General features: G+C 32.6%; 1 protein-coding gene across 1 annotated transcript in view; it reads left to right on the top strand.

Annotated features, from left to right (window-relative positions):
- Positions 1–21657, top strand: part of LOC137930585 (NADPH oxidase 4-like) — a 32690-nt gene that overhangs the window by 1887 nt on the left and 9146 nt on the right. The window contains exons 2-6 of the mRNA XM_068773880.1: positions 5220–5315; positions 5719–5917; positions 8348–8445; positions 15210–15388; positions 16063–16183. Coding sequence (XP_068629981.1) covers positions 5220–5315; positions 5719–5917; positions 8348–8445; positions 15210–15388; positions 16063–16183 — 693 coding nt within the window. The remainder of the gene's footprint in view (positions 1–5219; positions 5316–5718; positions 5918–8347; positions 8446–15209; positions 15389–16062; positions 16184–21657) is intronic.

The raw sequence follows: 21657 nt of genomic DNA, 5'->3' as shown, positions 1-21657 counted from the left end.
GTACGTAATATACTTGTCAACTGTCTGAAATAGTTCTGATATGCAAATCGCACGTGCGTGACACAAGTGCGTCTGTATCGTGTACAAAACCCCTTACAATTTTTATCATTGACGTGATATTACTCCCTCATCACTCATCGTGTCTAGCGCGAGTGGTGTCTCCGCAAACACTTTAAACACCCGGTAACGGCTTCTAAATTGGAACTCCGAGTGTATTTGAAACAGCAATTTTCATCGCCATTTTCGAGTGCAATATGTATTGTATACAAAACTTATTTATGGTTATTTATTTGAATATATAAATATATCGTATATTTGAACCTAAATATGCATTATAAGTAGTAATTGGAATGAACGAAGTACTTATAATAAGTATAGTCTAGCAGACTGGCATGTTGAAGCAGCAATTAACGGGCCAAATGGCAGCTGTGGCCTTTAGATTCTGGAGTAGAGACACGTCGGAAGACGCTGAACACAGGGCGCTTCCAACTGGTCCTATTGGAAATTTAGGGGAGGCAGCCTTGAACGTCCTACGGCTGAAATAATGATGATGATACACTAATAAATACGATGAAATTTTATATTTCAACTTTTACTAATTTAGTAGCTCTTTGTCGAACAATTTAATTGGTAATTGTAATTACAAGCTTAAAATAACTTACATCAACGTGTCGGCCAAAAGAGTAAACGAATCAAAGCATATTTCCATTTTAAAAATACATTTATAAACACGTTTATGATGATTAGGTTAGGTTAGTTTTTTTTTAAATCGAATAAAGAAATCTACGTAAGTCTGTCATTTAATACGATTTGTTTTTCTTTTGATACTGTTCATGAACATAATCAATAAAGATAATGTCGACACTATAGGCAATTTCACTTAAATACATAAGACTATCTACATTACTGGCCTAGTGTTTGCATTACGAGGCCGCTATGTACACAGCTGCGATCTGATGTTACAGCATCCTAAACAGCGGATTAGTTAAGCATGACCGGTGTGCAGGCTTTGATAACGGGCGGTAGTAATTATGCAAATGATTTGTGTGTATTAAAATCGTTTCGATTGACTATTTCCTGCAAATTGCCGCAGTGACCGTTTAACCAATATTTGTGAAATTTATCTTATTTTATAAAGGTGCCTATTTTAATGTGTGTAAATGATTTTATAAACCTTTTATTACGTTTTTGTATTTCTTTAATAGTACAGCGAATTCGGTAGTTTATGCCATAAATAGGTGAGTGTTTTTGTCATTGACTAATGTTTCTTGGTTCAGCCGTCTCGGGCACCCTTGAATCAGAATACTAAACGAGTATTGTCGACGAGTGTCAACCCGACGAGTTCCCTTAGCGGGGGTCCTTAAGTTACTCCATGAAGAGTCCTCCTAAGCGATTTAAGCGTATGTAGCGGCTTATGGCGTGGCCACCCATATAGCCTTCGAACTCGATTACCTTAAAAGATGTTTTAGGCTAAACGCTCTCCACGCCCGGCCTCCTCGCACCTACGGAATCTGCGAATCCCACTGCAAATGCCACACGTTTGTCTGTCAGTATTAATAGTAGCATTGGGCTCTCATCGCATGAATACGTATGTCGTGGTACAATGGTTTCAGTCAAGTCTTGTCTTGTCTAATCACAATGCGCTGGTCTCCATACTGAAGACCACTATGCTTTTTGATACTGTACTTTTTTTGCGTTGAGATTTGCTTTTATTTAATCAACTCAACTCCTTGAAGAATTCCAGTTGATCTTGTTATCTTTAGTAAGAAAAGGAACAATATTTAGCCACTTCCGCAAATGCAGTGGTAGTCGTGCAACAAAGTGCACCGCCCGCCAGCCCGCTGATAAATGCGTTTGCGGCAAACAAATGCGAATTACACAACTGCCACCCTTAAATCACTCAACACGTGTTTCACCCCTACACGGGGCATCTTCAGGAGTTATGTTACACTGATTAGCGCTAAACACAGAGTCAACTAACAAGAGAGACTCTCTTGCTATCTTTGGTTCAACAAGCCAAGTGGCCACGCCTCTAGGTTTCTATCCTCGTACATTGAAGTAGTACGTGAGCGGCAGTGTCCTTTTCCAGGCATGCCCCACACAGGATTGTCCATAACACCTAAAGTAAACAAATATTTGTTAAAAAGTCCATAAGTTAGGACCCTGATCAACTGAAATATTCATCATCGCGTTCGGGAAACCTTTATCAGTTCTGAAAACAATTATCGAGAATTGGTGTACAAATATCAGTAACGTCACTTAATAAATAATGTTATGGCGTATGTTTATCCGCTAGAGGCGGCGTGGGTGGATCGACGACATAGTTAAGGTCACGGATGTCGCTGGATTCGAACAGCACAAGAACGGTCATCGTGGCGAGCTTTGGGAGATGCCCTTGTCTTGCAGTGAGATCGTATCAGCTGATACGATGATAATGGTGGTATCGTGTATAAGCCTACGTATGTAACCTAATAAGTTATTTATGTGCATACGTTATAAATACAAATATGTAATTCTTTAATCCAACTGTAAATTTCTTCGTAGAAGATTAATTTTATTTTAATTAACTTCTTTTACAATTAAACGCAAATTCGTAGTTGTGGATTTTCGTCGCAGCCGTATATACGAGTATACTGTGGCGCTTATTTCTGCCACCAGGTACGGCTACAAACATTTCAGTTGTGTTCCAGTTTCAAGTGCGGCAGCTAGTTTAATTATTGGACTACTTCGCCTTGCATTTTTTCTGTTATTTTATTGTAACTTGAAATTGAACTGATACATTAAAACGTTCATATATCGTCTGATGCTTATTAAAAATAGCATTACATATAGCATATAGCATAGCATTTCAATCTCTTAGACTCAAAGCTCATTCTGGTTATTTAATGTTACTCTCTCGTGAAATAACGGTGTATATTGATGCAGATGTGTACGGCTCGTTATGTCTACGCTCAAGTAAATGAGATGCAAAAAGTAGGTTAGAGTTCAGACTAGCTCTGCGTGTTGACATGACGGTAAATAGCGCCAGGATTTAGCTTAAGCCGCATAGATAACGATAAACTATTAAATAACATAAAGTACAACATAATATGCTATTTTTCATATAATATTATAACTAAAATGGTGAGAGTAAGCTTTTTGAAACATAATTGAATGTATGATATCGTTTATCACTTAAAATAGATATCTTTCATTTTCAAAATGCAGTCGTTCTTAAGAATAAGACACATTTACTAATTCAATAGACGTTTGAATTATTCCAGTTTTTATTATTATACAAAACTGACAAAAGTAAATGGTTAATATATGTATAGATAAAGTGGTGTATATATTAATTTGTGTAAAATAAATAACAGTATAGCAATCCCTCTATAACGCGGTACTTTATATAACGCGCTTACATTATTCTAGTATTAATAGGTTTTCCCCTTTATACCGTCAGGACATTCCATGTTACAAACGTATGTTTTATTTAAAATTCTTACTTTAAATTTTAGATACGTATATTAAATACAAGACATAGTTTTCCTATAACGCGAAACTAATCTGTCGTGTTGTAGGATTATTGTATTAACATATTAATATTATCGCGTTACCCGAAGTACTTAATCTGCCAATGATACAAATTCTCTCTTTGCTTAAAGTGACGTTTCGGTTTATAATTGGGCGATTATTCATGTGTGACAACTACAATGTTCTTAATAATAAGGAACGTCTTCTTTTAGGCAGTCATCACTTATGAACACATCGCTTCTTTAAAATAATATATAACATTCTTCGTATTGAGCGCCTTTCTATCTACTAAACGTTGACAATCTTCTTTGCATATAATTCTTGCTCTTCCTAGATGAAATGGTTCGTCTGATCCTTTGTTTTGTCCATTCCTAGTGTAAAGCCAGTAGTTTTCCTATTACCTTGTCTTCTCTAAGAATACGTAAACAAAATTTTTCGTAGTATCCCATTCATTATATTGTTAGTATACACGTTAAAATTATGGTACATGTGTAGTGAGTTGGACAAATTATAAATTATCTATTTATTCAGCATTTAATTAAACCTACCTTTTAAGTATACGAAGATTTCTGATTTTGCTTTGTGTCATATCTGTGTTGATTGGCAGGTCTAATAAAACTTAATATGTATTTTTTCTTAAATAAACGTTACGAAAAAATCAAAGTGACTAAATATTAACACGGAGGTTTCTAAAACAATTATCACAATGTTGATAATAGGTCGTTTTGCGGTACGCCTTGAACGAATTCGCAAAACGAAATTTTATATGTATGTTGTGAGTTCAAATGAATGAAATTCGTTTTAATGGAAATTGATCATATCGCGTATTGGACATCTGCCGGGACTACATGGGGACGTCATGTTTTCAAGTAAATTAAAATGTATCATATCGTCACTTGTATCAGATTACTGTCGGCTGCGTCGTCAGATGTAAATGAGATTCCAATAGCGTAGCGTTCGACATCCAGTAATTAATGCGGGACCACACTCGGGCTCCCTGTCATCGACTCCATTCAGTTGTTCAATGGAGGTGGGCTGTCAAAGGCGTTGTACTGCGTCGCAGTTACGCACGGGCGTTGAATGCCGTCTGCTCTGAAGTGTCCCCCGGCACGCCTGTTTGACTTCCGACGCGTGTAGCGCAGAATGCTGGAATTCACGTTCATTTCAAGTCTCAACGTTTTCAAACGAAAACTAGGCTGTCTCTAAACATACTGGCTGTGTCCCGGAATAGCGGACTTTAAACAATCTAGAATTCTTAAACATCATCTTAAAAATAAAACAATAAACATAATGAACGAAGTCGTTTTTCCAGTAACTACTATCTCTTTGTTGCTGAAGCAATAAAAAAAGTTAAAAAAACATTTTACGCATTGTTTTACTAATAAATTATTTAGGGAGTAAGTAATGGCCTCATTATTAATATGAAGGACAGATTTATTAGTAGACGTAAATTAAAACGTTTTTAATTTCCACATAAATTCATTGAAAGCGTTGTTATAAAGAAAAATATTTTTTTTCGGGTTATTCCGGATTATTAAATAGAAATCAGTTAAAATGTATTGTTTATGTAGGCAAATAACTTTTCTTACATTTATTTTTCTCTTCTTTAATAAATTGTGTATAATGTTCAATGAGATGTTTTTTTTTTAAATATTAATATGTGTTTTTAAAATGTGCAACTAATGCAATATCTCTTTTTGTTCCAGATTTTATGGATTTCACTAGTCATGTACATTTTTTACGATTCATTTATTTACTACAAAACAAACCGGCGATTTTATTATTTAAGACAAATGTTAGGGGTGAGTTATCTACATAATGTCAAGTGACTGGAGATTACGAATGCACGTTCTTAACCTCTGTTGCTGAAAAGCATTCCCCGCGTGCGTTCGGCAACGTAATGTCTCATTTTCTCGAATGTTCTCTTATATCAGACGTTGAATAATGTAGGTCGTTACAATTGTATCTCGGCTTGATGAATACAATTTACGTTATATTTACGCTATAATGACGAACGCACGTTTCGCCATGTGTATCATTAGGAATATAATTCTTCTATTATCATTAAATTTGTATCATTAAACCCTTTCTATCTCCACAGTGAGAACACTAGTTTAAATGTCTATGAACCTTTTTCTTGCACACTTATTTGAATTTAAATTTGAGTAATTTTGAAAGGTATGATTAATTACTACTTGCTTTCAGTTAGGGCTATGCATTTCACGCGGGACAGCGACAGTTCTTAACCTATGTTGCGCTTTGGTGTTGCTCCCTTTGTGCAAAAAACTCAATCAGATCCTTTGTCGCCTATTATCCAAAGTATGGCCCGGATTATTTTTCTTTTGGTTGGAGAGAGCAAAAAGTTTCCATATGACGGTAGCCGTAACGCTTCTTCTGTTTGCTGGTAAGTAAATATTTTATTTTTTAAATTAAATTTATAACGATTGACACAATACTAGACTAGACTAAATATAGGTTCATTGGTTATAGATGTAAAAGCTTTAAAAAGGGTCAATATGTAACTCATTTGTTAGCAAAAAGCCTTAAAACTTTTGCACCTATTTACAATAATAATGATATATAAAATGATTACTCTGAAAAATTTGAAATGTGTTAATTATAATATCATTTTGAATACGACAGGCCAATAACATATAGTAATACAATATCTGCACGGACAGATAGTAAACAATAATTAGTTTTTTATAATTACGTTATTTATTATTTCTCAAACCATTAAGCTTTCGATAGGATGTGCCATATATTAATTGATAGAAAATGAGCAATATATTAACCCATTTTAAGCTTTTATAACTTAAATCAATCATCCTGTATAGTAAAAAGTTAACGGTTAGTTTTTTTCATCGGAGTTTTATGTTAGTTTCATGGGTGGTTATATAGCAAAGTTAAATTTCGGAGCCTGTATGTGATATCAAAAAGTATAACGTAATCATGGCGGTTCCGGCATTAGAGCATGGTAAAATATTACACAAGTTGGCGTATAATAAATCGTATGTCATGTTTCAATATGTGTTCGACACGATATTTCGTAACCGAACTGTGTATTATCGTAATATTACTATGTGGATATTACCATTTGAAGAAATCTGATACAAGTTCCGATATAATCTTTATAAAGTTAAAAAACTAAAAGAATTTATAAAAGTAAACTATAATTTTGTCATTTGGAAAACAATGGTGTAATGTACAAATTTATAATTTAATTTAACAATTGCTTGTTTTTAATGCGAGTTATAATCTAGTAGCTTCGATAAATATTTTCAATTTACCATCAGTACAAAATTGTTGCCTTTATTTATTTTACAAGCATCATCAATAATATGTACACAATTATAATAAAAACAACAAATATAATTCTCATAATTCGTCGCTCGTCGTAATTTCAGTCCATAGACGCCCACTGCAAGGCATAGGTTTCCCCCAAAGATATCTATGGGGGTGTATACCATGTTCGCATCATATTATGGTACGTAAAAATATTTCATAGCTAGGGACAGATGTTTAAATATATTCAATGAAATGTTGTGGAAGATAAAAGTGTCTTTTAGTCTCTTTGAGAATTTTTCCTAGTTAGTTTATTTTTATTGTCAACTAAAAGTAAAACAATTGTTATATACAATATGTTATCTGTACCTATATATTTTATTAAATAGTATTTTAACATTGAAGTAATTAATAATTAAAACAATTGTCACAAACAACACATTAGATGTCACTTAGTGAGACTTCTCATTTCATTCATGTATTAAGCGGCACTTGAATGTTATAAGACCTACGCCCTCGGTCGTCGTGGCGCATTATGTTGTTGAGACGGAGGCTAATGGTCGTCTCACACCAGCTAGAACGCGTCTTGCCGCCTTACCTGCTCCGATATAGTGCGTATTTAGATTTTAAAGAGCTTTGTCGCTTTGTGCTACAAGTGTAAGGGGTGTGAAGTATGTTTATTGTCATTTTACGTAATTTACTTCTGCTCATGCGATGCCTTTATAAGTCTCACTAGACTTTTACTACTCTATAGTCTTTACAGCTGTTAAGATATAGTCGTTATGCTACATATATATATAATAGATTTCAACTTATGTGAGTGCATAGGTGAAAATCTCTTCTATTTATATGATACTAATTACGATGTATTTGGAACCATAAGGCTTAGAGAATTGTAATTTGGTAGAAAAATTTCTTTCGCGAGTAGAGATCACCTCAAGCTCTAATTTGTAGTAGATTTTCACGAAATTTCATGTGTATTGTACATGCACTTTATAATAAATACAAAACTGTAATGAAACTATGGTAATGTTCGCGGTACTTGAGACCAAATAAGGCTGCTGCAGCTGTCCTTTCTAACGTCTTCAGCGACACCGATATAAATCCCTTAAACAAAAGAGTCACAGCAGTTACATTTAAAATACAACACGTCTTAAAAATTCTTATTAGTATAAAAATTGGCCAAAATACTTTTTCGGCAAAATACCATGAAAAGATTTGATGAAATTAGGTCCGTAAAGCCGGTTCGGTCACGCGAATTTGAGCGCAGGACAGCTAATATATAGTAAAAATATGTATGTATTATAGTTTTGAAAATTTTTATAATCCTTAGAGGCACTTAGGTCTTATTATACGATTAAAATTCGTTTAGCAAACTAGTCAGAAAATAAATATCTAAAAGTGTACACAGATATTGGTTCTTCAACGACGACTTGAGAATAACAATTAAGAATATGCGATCTTTTCAACTCGTGTACTTTTTAAATAAAGAACACATGCTACTGTAAACTTTAAGCTTGTTAACTATAAAAGTTATTTTTGCTTGCAGTGATACATTCTTTGTCGCATTTCGTGAACCTGTGGAGTTTCTCGCGCAACTACGACGAACAGTGGGAGGACATTAACTTGGCTCGCTACAGGAACGAGGTTAGTTTGCTAGGAACTCGTGCTCCCGTGCCGCACTTTGCAACATTCAGGGGGACTATTCTGAAAATATGAACAACGCTCATTTATTAGTAGTTTTAATATATATCTACATGATTTTAAATTATTTTTTCCTTCATATATACTGATCCATATTTATAGAAATACTACCACTTAGGCTGAGTATATGTCAAAGGATACAAAATAATAGTGAATTTTATTTAAGTAATTTCTAAATAAATATTAACAAATATAACAAATAAGTGTGTAAAATATTATGATTCATAATGATAAGCACATACGGGATGTAATTGAAAGCTTTGTTAATTGAAAGTTTCTGTTATGGCGTAACAACAGGACCTCCAGGATCCTCAGTTATTAAACAAGTTATTTATTAGATAAGGTCATAAACCTTACGAAAATTTAAGAAATATTATCACCAAAGAGTGAGAGAGAGTTCTAACAACCTTAATTATTTATATATAAAAATAAATATTATGTATTATAATATAGGGTACATACAATGAAATATAGCCAATAACAATAATAATAAGATTTTCTTTTTACAATGAATTTTGGATGCATCTGAACTATACTTCAACTATACACAAATAATAAAACTAAAGTACATTAGTTTTTCTATTGTATTTTTTTATAAGAATAAATAATATAATAAATAAATACATAAATCTAAATTGTAATTAAAAGCATTTATAATTGATGTTAAAGATACCGATTTCTTTACTCTATATATCATGTGTGTAGGGTTATTGAAAAGCCTAAAGATATTACGAGTATAATAGGATCGTATAAAGATTTTTTATTTTTACAAACACGTAAAGTAATATTTATTCTCTTGTATTTAATTTATTTTTTATTTGGTTCAAAGCTAGCATAGTTATGACTTGGGCTGCATTAGGCAAACATTTTTAAATTTGTACTCCGTGATATGAAACTTTTAATAATGTTCATATTTTGCTGTTGGCGTGCTTTATTAAAATAAATAAATAAGAGTCTTAAGTTTGCGTACTGTGTACTTGATAGTAATTTTAAAGACAATAATAATGTTGGTGATTGTTAGATTTTTTTGTATTTTCGTTCATTACCAAAGTGGTTTTACACTTGAAATAAAGTTAAAAAGCGTAACAGACACAAAATGACGGAGTAACATTACAATGCTTGTAAAAAATCACAAGATAAGAAACTCTCGCAGTAAAATCTTATTTCTTACGAGTCTTGCCACTTTAAGGACATGAAGTCTCTTACGCTTCAGAAACACGATTCAAGAAAGGCTGCCTCCTTTTATTCGTCGCTGAAGCTCAAACTGCTCCCACGAGTGGTATTGCGCGGGATGTTTGTAACGCGTTTCCGGTTTCGTGCTGTTTTGTTTTAGTACGTTGCAAGTATTTTATAAGTAAACATCGGGGTATTTACTAGTTTCATTATATATTCAAGGAGTAAACTTAAACAAACGTTTAAAAATAATTGAAATGTCATTTTCGTAACTTTTAGTTGGTTGACAATAAACAAACTAATTTAAACCGGATTTTGTTGGGTCAAACAAAGTTAGTAATCATATTGTTTTTAGATTAAACTATAATGTATTTGAAAATATATTTAGATGCACCAAGAAAAATAACACAACTTAATATAATGCAATTATTCATTGTGTTTACAAATGATGATTTATAGTTACCACTCATGTAGATCATGACAAAAATACCGAAAGACTGCTAAATTTAATAGAAACTGTATAATGGCACTCTTTAACGTAAAGCTACGAGAATTCCAAACGCGACCTGATCTTAGAAAAGCCCTCAACAAACTAAGATGGATTTGTTTGTGACCAATTTAAAGATATTACTTATCTCAGCATATTAAAGCAATCAAACACATTGTTATTTGATGTTTTTATAACTATTTATTTAATAAACTTCTTTAATTTTTTAAATGATAGTTCTTACATATTGCATTGGAGTGTAAAGGAGTAATTTTATGAAGTCTACAGAAAGATGTAAAATTAAAAAGATTAAAATTTTGAATAACTTCTGTTTACATAAGGAAATCATCGTTTATATAAGTCCGTATTATATCCGTCTGTATATTAAGCTTCTCAAATACGTATATTATTTGCGGTTGAACGTACTCGAAAGGTTTCTTAAGGATTAGTAATGCATATCATGTAATGTGTGTATTCGTATTATAAACTGACTATTTTTTAATATTTACAAGTTTTTTTGTTCAATTTATGATTGTTATTGACAGATATCGTATATTAATTTATTGTTGGCTTAGTATGGTAAGAATTTTTGTTTAAAAAAATCTTGGAATTGGCATGGGCGTTTTATTTATATGGGCGTAATGTTTTGCTTTTTATATTTTTGGGGAGCTTACTAATTTACAAAATAAATTATTACTTAAGTAACGTATTGTATGTATACTCAAGTAAGATAGTCTGTCGATTTAAAAGGTTCGCTATCATCATTATTGTTGGTTTATTTTTGCTCGCGAATTCTGATTTCTTCAATGCTGTAAAAGCGGTTAGTAAATAGTTACCAGTAATACATATCTCCTGATATGAACGAAATGAATACAAGATGATACGTAAACGTGTATGTGAAAACAAAAAATGGACTCAGGCGAAAATGATCTTAAAAGACATGGGAAACTAAAAAAAATTTAAACGAATCCCGTAACAATCGAGAAAGCGGAGCGTTTAGAATAGACCCTGACAATGGCGTAGAGGCAGAACAAACACTTCCAGTAGGGGTGTGAAGTCGTGGTGTCCACGCCCCATCTGATGCTCATTGTGCGAAGGCTCCTTTATAATGCATACGTCCGTCTGGACCTGTGTTTGCACCATTATTGAGAAGAATTGAGCTTTAATGGAACATTGTCGTAGAGAAAACGATTACAAGTACGTGGTTTATTTATGGGAATTTTACGATAATCTCATAACGTTTATTTATGTAATATATATCCATGATGATTACTCACAGGTGCTCATTTGTCGGTAAAAAACTTCAAAGACATAACAATTTCCCATCACCCCGTTTAAAGTGGTCACTCTGAAATCTGTTACATTAACTTTTTTTTCTTTTTAATTGTTTTTTCCATTGGAATGTCAATAATAATACAATAACTTCTGCTGGTAGAATCTGCAGACACAGATAGCAAACAATAATTAATTTTAACGTGTAGTAATGAACTTTGAAATTCATTACGTTATCTATTTTTTATTATACATTAATTGACAGCAAATGAGCTATATATCCACACTTTTAAAGCTTTTAAACCTATAAACCAAAGCTCGCTTACAGTTCCTTCTACGTATTCCATCTAATTAATATTATTAAGTCGGGTATCGTAAGCATCTAGAGATTATTCTTGGTTATAAAAGTTCTAAATTCAAATTATTTGACAACGATTTATTCTTTTCATGTTCATTCTACTTTATAATCTGTATTTATGGCCAGATAACACCTTCCTTTTACTTTAACGGTGAAAGGCATAACTTGAAGTTGTCGAACCTCTTATAAACAATTTAATACCTTATAGTGTATGTATAGCACGTGAAAGCTTATTGTTAATAAGGATTTACATTGAATCTAAATAAAAGATTTATATTGAATCGTGTTATATCAGGTTTATGAATAAAGTCCAGTAGTAAGAAAATGAATGTAATAAAGAATTACATTTGATATAAATAGTAGTATAATTTTTTTTTCAATACCAAAAACCCTCAAAAAATTGCAAAGAGCTATTTAAAGAAGGTGTGGATATTTATTATTTATATCTTTTCAAAACTTTTTTATTATACACTAATACAAATAACAATGCGTCCACGTGTTGCAATACGTCTCGTACGATATAAAATCAATTACAGTTAGGTGTGTGTAAATAGGTTCAGTAGTGTTATTAAAAAGCGTGATGTCAGCAACTCTGACATCACTGACATTAATTTCGGTGATTAAAATACACTTCTAATACAACACAGTTGCGGAAACTCTTTTATTCGACTACAAGTGTTACAACATTCCCGAAGGTTTACACGTTCAAGTTACAATTCTCTCTTTGTTCCGTCGTTGCATGGTTACCTATACCCACCAATAAGGACTTACAAATATTTGTTCATCCTCAATAAATACTTTTTATCATTCAGTTGTTTACAAAACGTGTAACCCTATGTTAATCTATTATGTGATTTTTACAACGCTGTCTTGCTGACGTATATTTGTATTATTAAATAGCCCTAGTGATTCTTGTCTCTGAAAAAAACGGATCATGGCAACACTTACTTTGTTTAGAATCGGAAATGGAAACATCGGTGGTAGTTTGATGGACTTTTTCTAAAAAAGATCAATAATGTAATCAATTAAAATACAGAATGCAGTTTTTTTAGTGCTGGCTAGATGTATTCAGAGCTGGATTTATGGATTTGCCACCCTAATTCAATCACTTAGCATATAAACGTAAACTGTAAAAATCCACGTTGTTTTTTTTCTAAGTGAATTCTGACCAAAGTATAAGTCCGTAGTCGAAATATTAACTGGCCTTCAAAAATTTGTCGCCGTTGGTCGGGGCTTATGTGGCCTATGTCTAAATCTGACCGTAGCTGCATTGGTTTGAGCAAATAAGCACGTAAGATCTGCATACGTGGATTACAACATATATTATACATCGGTTATCCATTTAAAAAATTTTAATTTATAACCTTTACTTCGATCCGCAAGAGCTTACCTGCGACGCTGACCCAACGTGGTCTATCTCAAATTCTCAGTCAAATTTCTCTTCTATAATAATGCCTCTATATTTTTCCTCTATTTGTAGATAAAGACTAAGTTATAATTTACAGAAAGCATCTATAAGAGATCGAACCTAATATCATTAATCGCAAGGAAATGGGATACAACAGTATAATATATTACTCCTTTTGCAAAATAATTCATGAAGATAAAAGACTGTGTTTGCTCGATAGATTCATAAACCATACATCCAGTCGCCGTAAAAAATTAGTAAATTACTAGCTACTTATCCCCATTATTTATTTTTATCGGTTTATGTTTTAGGTGTTAAAAGTGCCTTTTTGTTCAATTTTTTAATTAGGTACACAACAACAATGCGTAATCGGGTAGTCTAGTTGCAAATAATATTTATTAGTTTTTATAAAAATAGAATAGTCCAGTCCTTGTCTACCGTTGTGAACAGATAATGAAGAAAATAATAAAGTTTTGAGAGCCCTTAGAAAGTGGAAATATTTATCACAAATTCAATAATGGGGTGCAGTGTCCAACTCTTTTCGTTAAGAGGACTTCTGAGTAACTGTAATTAGTCATTATTAGCACTCCAGCTTCGCTTGGGGGAGTTTTGTTGTTAATGAAAAAGTGGTAGTTACGTTGAGAAATGTTATCGTTTCTTCTGATATAAATTGTCTTTGTTATTTAAATTAAAATAGAAAACAAATTTACAGATTTCTATTCTAGTTTGAATCTCATGCATCATGATAAAGCTCCCACAAATTTTATGCTAGTTTGTTTAAAACCAATTACTTAATAATTATAGGAAGAAACGAAAAGATTCTAAACATTGTGTTTAATGAACGTATTGATTGACTCCAATAAACTCACTTTTTATGGATTTGTTGGTAGGTTTCTTAGAAGGATAGGTTAGCCGAGGCAGCCGAACTTGATCAGCAGAGCACAGATGACGCGGTCAGCGAAGAAGCTCGTCACGTTAGGCTCTCCGGAGTTGCGTTCCTAGGGTCTTTTTGACTTTCAGGCTGTTCTACAGTACTCTCATAGCGGGGGCCGCGAATAGGAGTAAACTATGCATTCACCCGAATGAGCTACTTTTTTAAATAATGCACCATAGGGTAGCAACTACTCTCGACCAACTCGACATTAAAACTAGGCTCTCCTCAATATGTCCTTAGTTATTTTAGCCACATCGTCTGCAGACAAACAGATGACTTCAACAAATTAGTAGTTGTACTAAAATTAGACGGTTAAAGAGATGAGAGACGGACAATCACTTACTTGCTTATCTAAGTCGTCAATAACTGGATTCTCTAATACTACTACTACTACTACGTGAAAAGCAGAGGTTAGGATGGTACGAATAGAGCTTGTCGTTGTTTTTGACGAGGCATTTCAAGATGGACACGACCTTCAGAAATGAAGAAACAATTGAGAAGAGGGGATCAGAAATTGAGCAACCACAATCAGCCAAATCTATCAAAGTCAAATCTTATTCTCGCCCCAGGGTACGGAATATCATGGGCACACCCGAAGAATGCGCACCAAACTAAAAAAAGACTGGACGTTAGAAATAGTAAAATTTCTTGGATATAGACACATACTATGTATTTTCTCATCGTGACAAATAAAAACGAAGTTCTGGATATACATTTATTTGATTTATTATTTACACAGTAATGAGAAGATTGAATCAAAGCCCAATTTGATAGAAATTAAAATTAGATTGAATGCCACAGTAACGGCATACTTGATCTTAAAGCTGTGAAGGTTCTTAATGCGCCCAGATCTAAAAAAAGCCTACACTCAGACGTACGCAAATTTAGACGGAGTTTTTTTTGGTCACTTTTAGAATATTCTTAACAGTGCAGCAGATCACTTCATTACATTGTAATAGAATTCTTGACAAGTTTTTGTTTAACGAACTTCTTAAATTCATTGCAAAATAATTAAGAGATTTTTATAATAGAAGCACTAAGTGTACTCGAATTAAAAATATTTATGTTTTTGCAGAGTCCATTCATTTTGCTGATGAGCACGGCGGGTGTGACGGGTGTCTTGTTACTAATTATTGCAATCAGCATGGGTCTCACATCCTTACGGGTAGTCCGCCGCAGAGTGTACAACGCATTCTGGTACACTCACCAACTGTATCTGCCTTTCATGGTATTCCTCATGATTCATCCCTTAAGGTAAGTGAAGTTTTTAAAATTTCACTCATTATTTCAGAACGACCAACATTAATTTATTATTTATTTTTTAAATAATTATAGAGAGTATTATGCAATTATTATGTCTTATACGATATTTTTCGTATTTAATACGAGAAAATGCACAGAAATCATGACCAGGTAAGGATGTGTTTACATGTATCTGTAGTTTGAACGACGATCCATTCTTTAACTTTTCTATAGACTTATCGTGTTTACCAAACGACAGTTTGTTTTTTAATTTATTTATATTTAGCCCGTGATTTAATGTGTTTCTACATTGATTTCGAATTGTGACTTGGTGAGTTTATATGACGATGGCAAGTTCAAAGAAAAACCCAGCAGGGACAGGGACCGCACTTTTCGTTTACCGACAATACTAAAAAAATAGATTTTACGACTACTTGCATCACTTGTAAAATATATGTACGTGTAAACACATTCTTATTTTATTTACTATTGTTTAGGCGTTGTTATCCATTTATTTCACTTGCTTACAATAGTGCGTATATAAGAACGGTATAATAATTGTGTCGAGACGAAAAAACATATATCTTGATTCTCATTATGTTATAGTATTAAGAAACTATTCCTTTTGTACTAATTCTAGATCTTAAAAATAATTAAAATTTTTATAAATATTTTATTCCTTCTAGCGGTGTGTTAAAGGAAGAAGTTTTAAGCGAACATCGCACTAGTCTTTTCCCTAGTCACATATCAAGTTGGTCGAACGATTCGACGCCGCATACGACAAAGTTTGTGCCGATAAAGTCTAAGGTGAGTCTATCGATAGAGTGGAAACGATAAAAATATACGTTTTATTTCTGCATTCAATCGCGAGTTGCGAAACTAAATATTTAAGTTTCTAAAGTTTTATGTTATTTCAATGTTCAAATAGCACTAATATATTTCTAATATGTAGTATGCACTGTCCAATCTCATTTACAATTGCCTAAGTAATTTTGAAGAAACAAATCATTATTATCTGTAAAAATGGAGATATACTAGAACTTTGCAACTGGGATGGGATATGTTTATAATTGCGTCATTTAAATAATCACTGGTCTATTGACTTAGTGCCCAAGCTTAGGACCTTACTCAGGGACTCCTCCGCCTGGTCACTTCAAAGAGTATCAACCTAAGCAATCCGTTAATATAGTGGAGTGTAACCAAGGCTTTCGAGAAAGCCTTTGAGCTTTGCTACCTATTAAATTGGTTTAGGCTAATCGCCATCTGTATAGTGCCCATGTAAACAAGAAACCTATTGGGTTTTTAAAATAATTATTAAATATCTAATTAAGGTTTACGACAGCGTTATTTAAACTATCAAAAGTCTATTGAATTAGTGACAACTCAAGCCGTTGTCTCCTCTCGGGGACTCTTGCTAAGTCACTCCATAGACCGCCCGCTCAAGTGATCCAAGAACTCTTCTTTTAGGCCAATAGAATTTCACTGCAATACATAGACCTCTCCTTAAGGACGATGACCTTAATAATGTCGCCACGTCTACCGGGTGTTGGTCACCACTAGAAAAACTTACGGCCCCAACAGTCATCTGTTACACGATCAATGTATCCAGAGTATAGACGAGAAATTTTAATTTCTCTATTATGTTTCAATTCAAGGGCTCTGTGACCTCGAAAGTCGGTAATATATGCAGTAGAATGTAGAGGCCCGAGCCGAACTTTCTGAGAGAGCCTTCGAGCACTGCTACTGAAGAAATCTTTTTAATAGCTTAAGGCACTCGGATCCGCGGAGGTTACAGTTATATATATATATATATATATATACACACATTATTATTTATATTATGTGTTCTTTCCGAAAAGAAAAATAATTTAAAGTATGGTGTAAAATAATACAATTTTTCTGTAAAACACAATAGGCTCTATTTTATTAAAAAAAAAAATGTTTTTTTTTCACCAACAACACACAGGCATTGTAAAAAAGGGTATGTCAATGTATCCAAAAAATAGAGACTGTTATAAATGTATATAATAAAAATAAAATTATTTCGTTTACGTTCACTATTGGACATAGGCTTTGGCATTGGGGAATATACCGGATATTTCCCGGTAGACTGCTTTCAGCGCCTTTCGACAACCTTAAAAAGGTTTGTCTATCTAATGGGTGGATGGCTTACGCTGTAATTACTTATTTGTGGTCTCTTCTTCAGAATGTTGAGGCCTCAGCGGGCTATTTTTTCTTTGCGCGTTTCTGTAGGCTACCAACGAGCAAACAGCATTTTTCAGTAAACCTACGGATCAAAGTTCTAGAAATCAGAATTATAATTTTATTTCGGGTAGCTAGTAACTAGTATATCTGCAACAGTACCGTACGTCAAGGTTGTTTAGTAAATTAATTTACATAATTAATATTAAGTACGTTCAATATTCCCATAGCTCCAAATCAATGATCCATAGAGTTTATTGTCAATGTAATGGTTTTAATAAGCTCAATGTTGATACGACGAAGGTTGAGCCGGGAACGTTGTAATGTTGGGAGCGCCCGGAACTAATGTGTCATAATTCTTTTATAATCTGTTGGCCATAGCGTTGACGAAAATAGCCATTATTAAACTTATATTCTATTTATGACATCACGGAAAGGTCGCATCAAGTCTCTGTACTTTATTGTTATTTAACTATGTACATAGAATATATCTCTATTTGTAAATATAAAGAATGTATTTAAGTAACTACACATTTGTTTAGTATAAATATATATTTATAGCGTATTAAGTATGACTTTATTACAAATTAAATTATAAATATTGTATTTATTATGTATGTAGTGGGTAGTTTTATATGTACTGTGTTACTTCTTTTTTACCTCGAAATTTACATACCTGCCTAACAGTTCTCTGTAACACTGAGTTAACTGGTAGAAAATAATAAGGCATTAAATCCGCTATATATTTATATAATATCTAACCCCTAATCTGATTTCAGATACCGATTTTTAAATATTTTTTTTATAAATTGTCAATATATTATTTTTTTCAAAATGTTTAGGAAATTTTTATTTAAATACTTTAGATAACTAACATACTTTAATTCACTTAAACTTTATTTACATACGTAAATGAACATACTTAGCAATATGAAAACCATAATTATTCGCCTTTTTAATTTTTTTGGTTAATCTGTAGTTTTACCTTACTGCATTAACGAAGTAATCTTTCTTTACGTTTAGCGAGTCTATTTCAGTTGTCCAAGGTTAGTTAGTTATTGTTAAACACTGCGTTATATCCTAAACGTCTATTTGTTACCGCGTCGAGTCAGTGAGCATGTTTACGCAATTACTTATGATGCTATATGTGTCTACATATCAACCAGTAAGAATTGGATGGGAGTAACTTGAAACTTAGTTAATAATTTATGTCATAGATACAACAATAATAGCTTTCGTATACTTCAACCTTCGGAAATACAATCATATTTGCGAATTTTCTTCTTGTTATTGGTCGTGCACTCGTGTCAGAGTGGTCGTGGTCATGTTCTGATCTGTTATCAGAGAATATCAAAAAAGCTTCGATTGCTTTTACATGAACAAACACATTAGTGTTTGCAATTTTATTGAACTCCTATGTAAATGTTAAGTATGATGGACACGTAATGATCATTTATCAACAAGAGATATGTATTGTATGTGAACATAATTACCTGTATGATTCTAGAGATAATCGAAGTGTTTTGTAATATAATCGCAAAATTTTTGCATTCAACATTAGCAACATTTTACGTTGTTAGTCTTTTATACTTTTTGATACATTAAGTCAGTTTTCTCGGAGACTAAATTGACATATACAAATTTTACACTTACACCTTATGATACCTCTTATATGCATTGCAAAACCTGGAATTATTAAAGCAATTAACTATATATTTCTCGCATATATATCTATGCTCTTATTTTGTATTACAACATTTTCAATTACTATATATTTTATGTGTTATTGAAGAAATAGAAACGGATTTGTCTTAATAAAACCTTTAAAGATATCAAAGTATCAGAACAAGTGTCGGATATATATTAAAGTCATAATATCAATAATATTATTAAACTCATCATCGGAGAATCCCGACAAAACATTACGTTTTTTAACATATAATTGTATTAAAAATAATTTGTATGAACGAACGAGTCGATGTTGAATAAGGAATAAATAATGCATAAGAAAGAATAGCAGTAAATTAAAACGGTATATAATTTACCCTAAATTAGAGAAGGTATATTTATCAATAAACAAATTTTAATAATAAACAATTACGTGTTCCATAACCATGCTACGCAACAATTAAAAGCTCACTGACCGCGGTCATCGGCTATCTCGATTAGTCTCCCGAAATATCTCAATATAAAATTACTTTTAGGAATGCGTTACGCGGTATTTTCGGTGCGCTAAAGATGATGAATTACCGTACTTTAACCACGGAAATATGACATAATAACCTACTTATAAATGGATATAAATAAAATTCTAAGTTTTAGGCAAAAGTCTGTATAATTGTTGATTCTCAAATACTGGTAAGTTCATTTTGTTTTGATATTGTTCTATTTTTAACTATGGCAAAACAAAATTAACACGTCATTTCTGATATTCGAGGAATACAAGTTCACTATAGAGTCAGCACACACAGCAACGTTTCCGTTTAAGATGATTCCATTCAAAGAACCTCGTGGATGATACTGATAACCTTAGGGTAGGTTCTTATATCATCCAACAAAGCTTTTAAATATCTGATCAGACAAGAGAATTTTTTTAAAATTATTACTTTTTTAACATCATGCTCGGCTTTATAGATTAATATTAAATAAAATACATTCATATTAAATATAGTTACAAGAAGTGCGACTGGAGTCTTTGCCACAACTGTACTTTCCGGGTCATGCTCCCATTGATTTTCACTTTTTTCGTAATTTGGATAATTTCTTACGAGGAAAACAATTTAAAACCCACGTAGCAATCATAACACCTTTAAATAATTTAACTCCAGATTTTATTAGCTAGAGAGAATTTGATTTCCAATAAAATGAAGAGCATTGTTAACAATGTTATTTAATTTTGATTCTGTGCTTTGTCCCGGGGTCCTAGTGTCTCGATCTACGTTGTCTACAGGAGGGCAAAAAGTGAGAAACTATTAGCTGCATTATCATTAAGTTAAATTAGCGTTTAATAGGTTAAGATAAATGAGCCTTGTCTTAACAAAGATCAGTATTGGAACAGAGTCTTCCAAGCTTCATGTTTCTTTTCTTTTGCATATAAAGCATCAAATACGTTTCAAAAGTGTGACTAATAGAAATATAAAAATAAAACTATATTCAAACATGCACAAAAGACGTGTAAAACTAAAGAGGACATGTACAGGATATATGCTAAGAGAGACCTAAAGAAAAGATGGACTTAATTGATAACAGTGTCCCATGAATAGAAGAAGAAAGAAAGGGAGACAATTAAAACGATAATCTTGTTATCGACTTTAAAAATTGTCTGGTTCAGAATAGACGAGAACAGAAAGGGGAATAGGAATATGGAAAAGTTTTAAGGAGGCCTTTATCGAAAGACAAGCTGTTGATTGAAAAAATGGTTCGACTATAAAATATATATGTGTATAAACAATTAGTAACTATGAACAACTTAGTATAAAGACGATAAACCAACTTTTTAATTATTTAATATGTGTAAAATTGTAAAAAGCGATAAAGGCTTATTAAGAGATTGAGATTTTAAGGACTTTAAGGTTTGAGAGCACGGATCCACAAGCACAAGACAGAAAGTCCACATATAAGGTGGATATACTTGATATGGTCCAAGGAAGATGGTGGATGCAGGCTGCTTTCGCGTCCTGTGGGATATGTATGAGAGAGTACAGCAGTTGACATCCAATTGCTGGAATAATGACGATGATATCACTACAAATATAAAACGTATTGTTGTCAAACTTAATATATGTATTTATATACCATTTAATTTAATTCATAAGACGATGCTATTGACATACATGTAATGAATACTGGTATGGGATGTAAGTCAAATTGATTCAATATTGCGGGCTGCGTTTTAGTGCATCTTAATTAATTTTAGGGAGCTGTTTGACGTACGAGTATATCAATTAGAGTGCCTTTCTTCGTTACATTAAATTACTTATAGAGTGCTGTCAGGAGCTATTGTAATTTTCGCCTCCATTAACACGTTGCGTATTAAATTAAAAGCTCGCAATTTACATTGTATTTAATGTAATTTACAT

The sequence above is a fragment of the Battus philenor genome, unplaced genomic scaffold (genome assembly GCF_028537555.1).
Source record: "Battus philenor isolate CCGP_79_NKW_IND1 unplaced genomic scaffold, ilBatPhil1.0.hap1 SCAF_6, whole genome shotgun sequence".
In the NCBI taxonomy this organism is placed as follows: Eukaryota; Metazoa; Arthropoda; class Insecta; order Lepidoptera; family Papilionidae; genus Battus; species Battus philenor.
The sequence above is the reverse complement of the archived record's forward strand: the minus strand, read 5'-3'. Positions and strand labels throughout refer to the sequence as shown.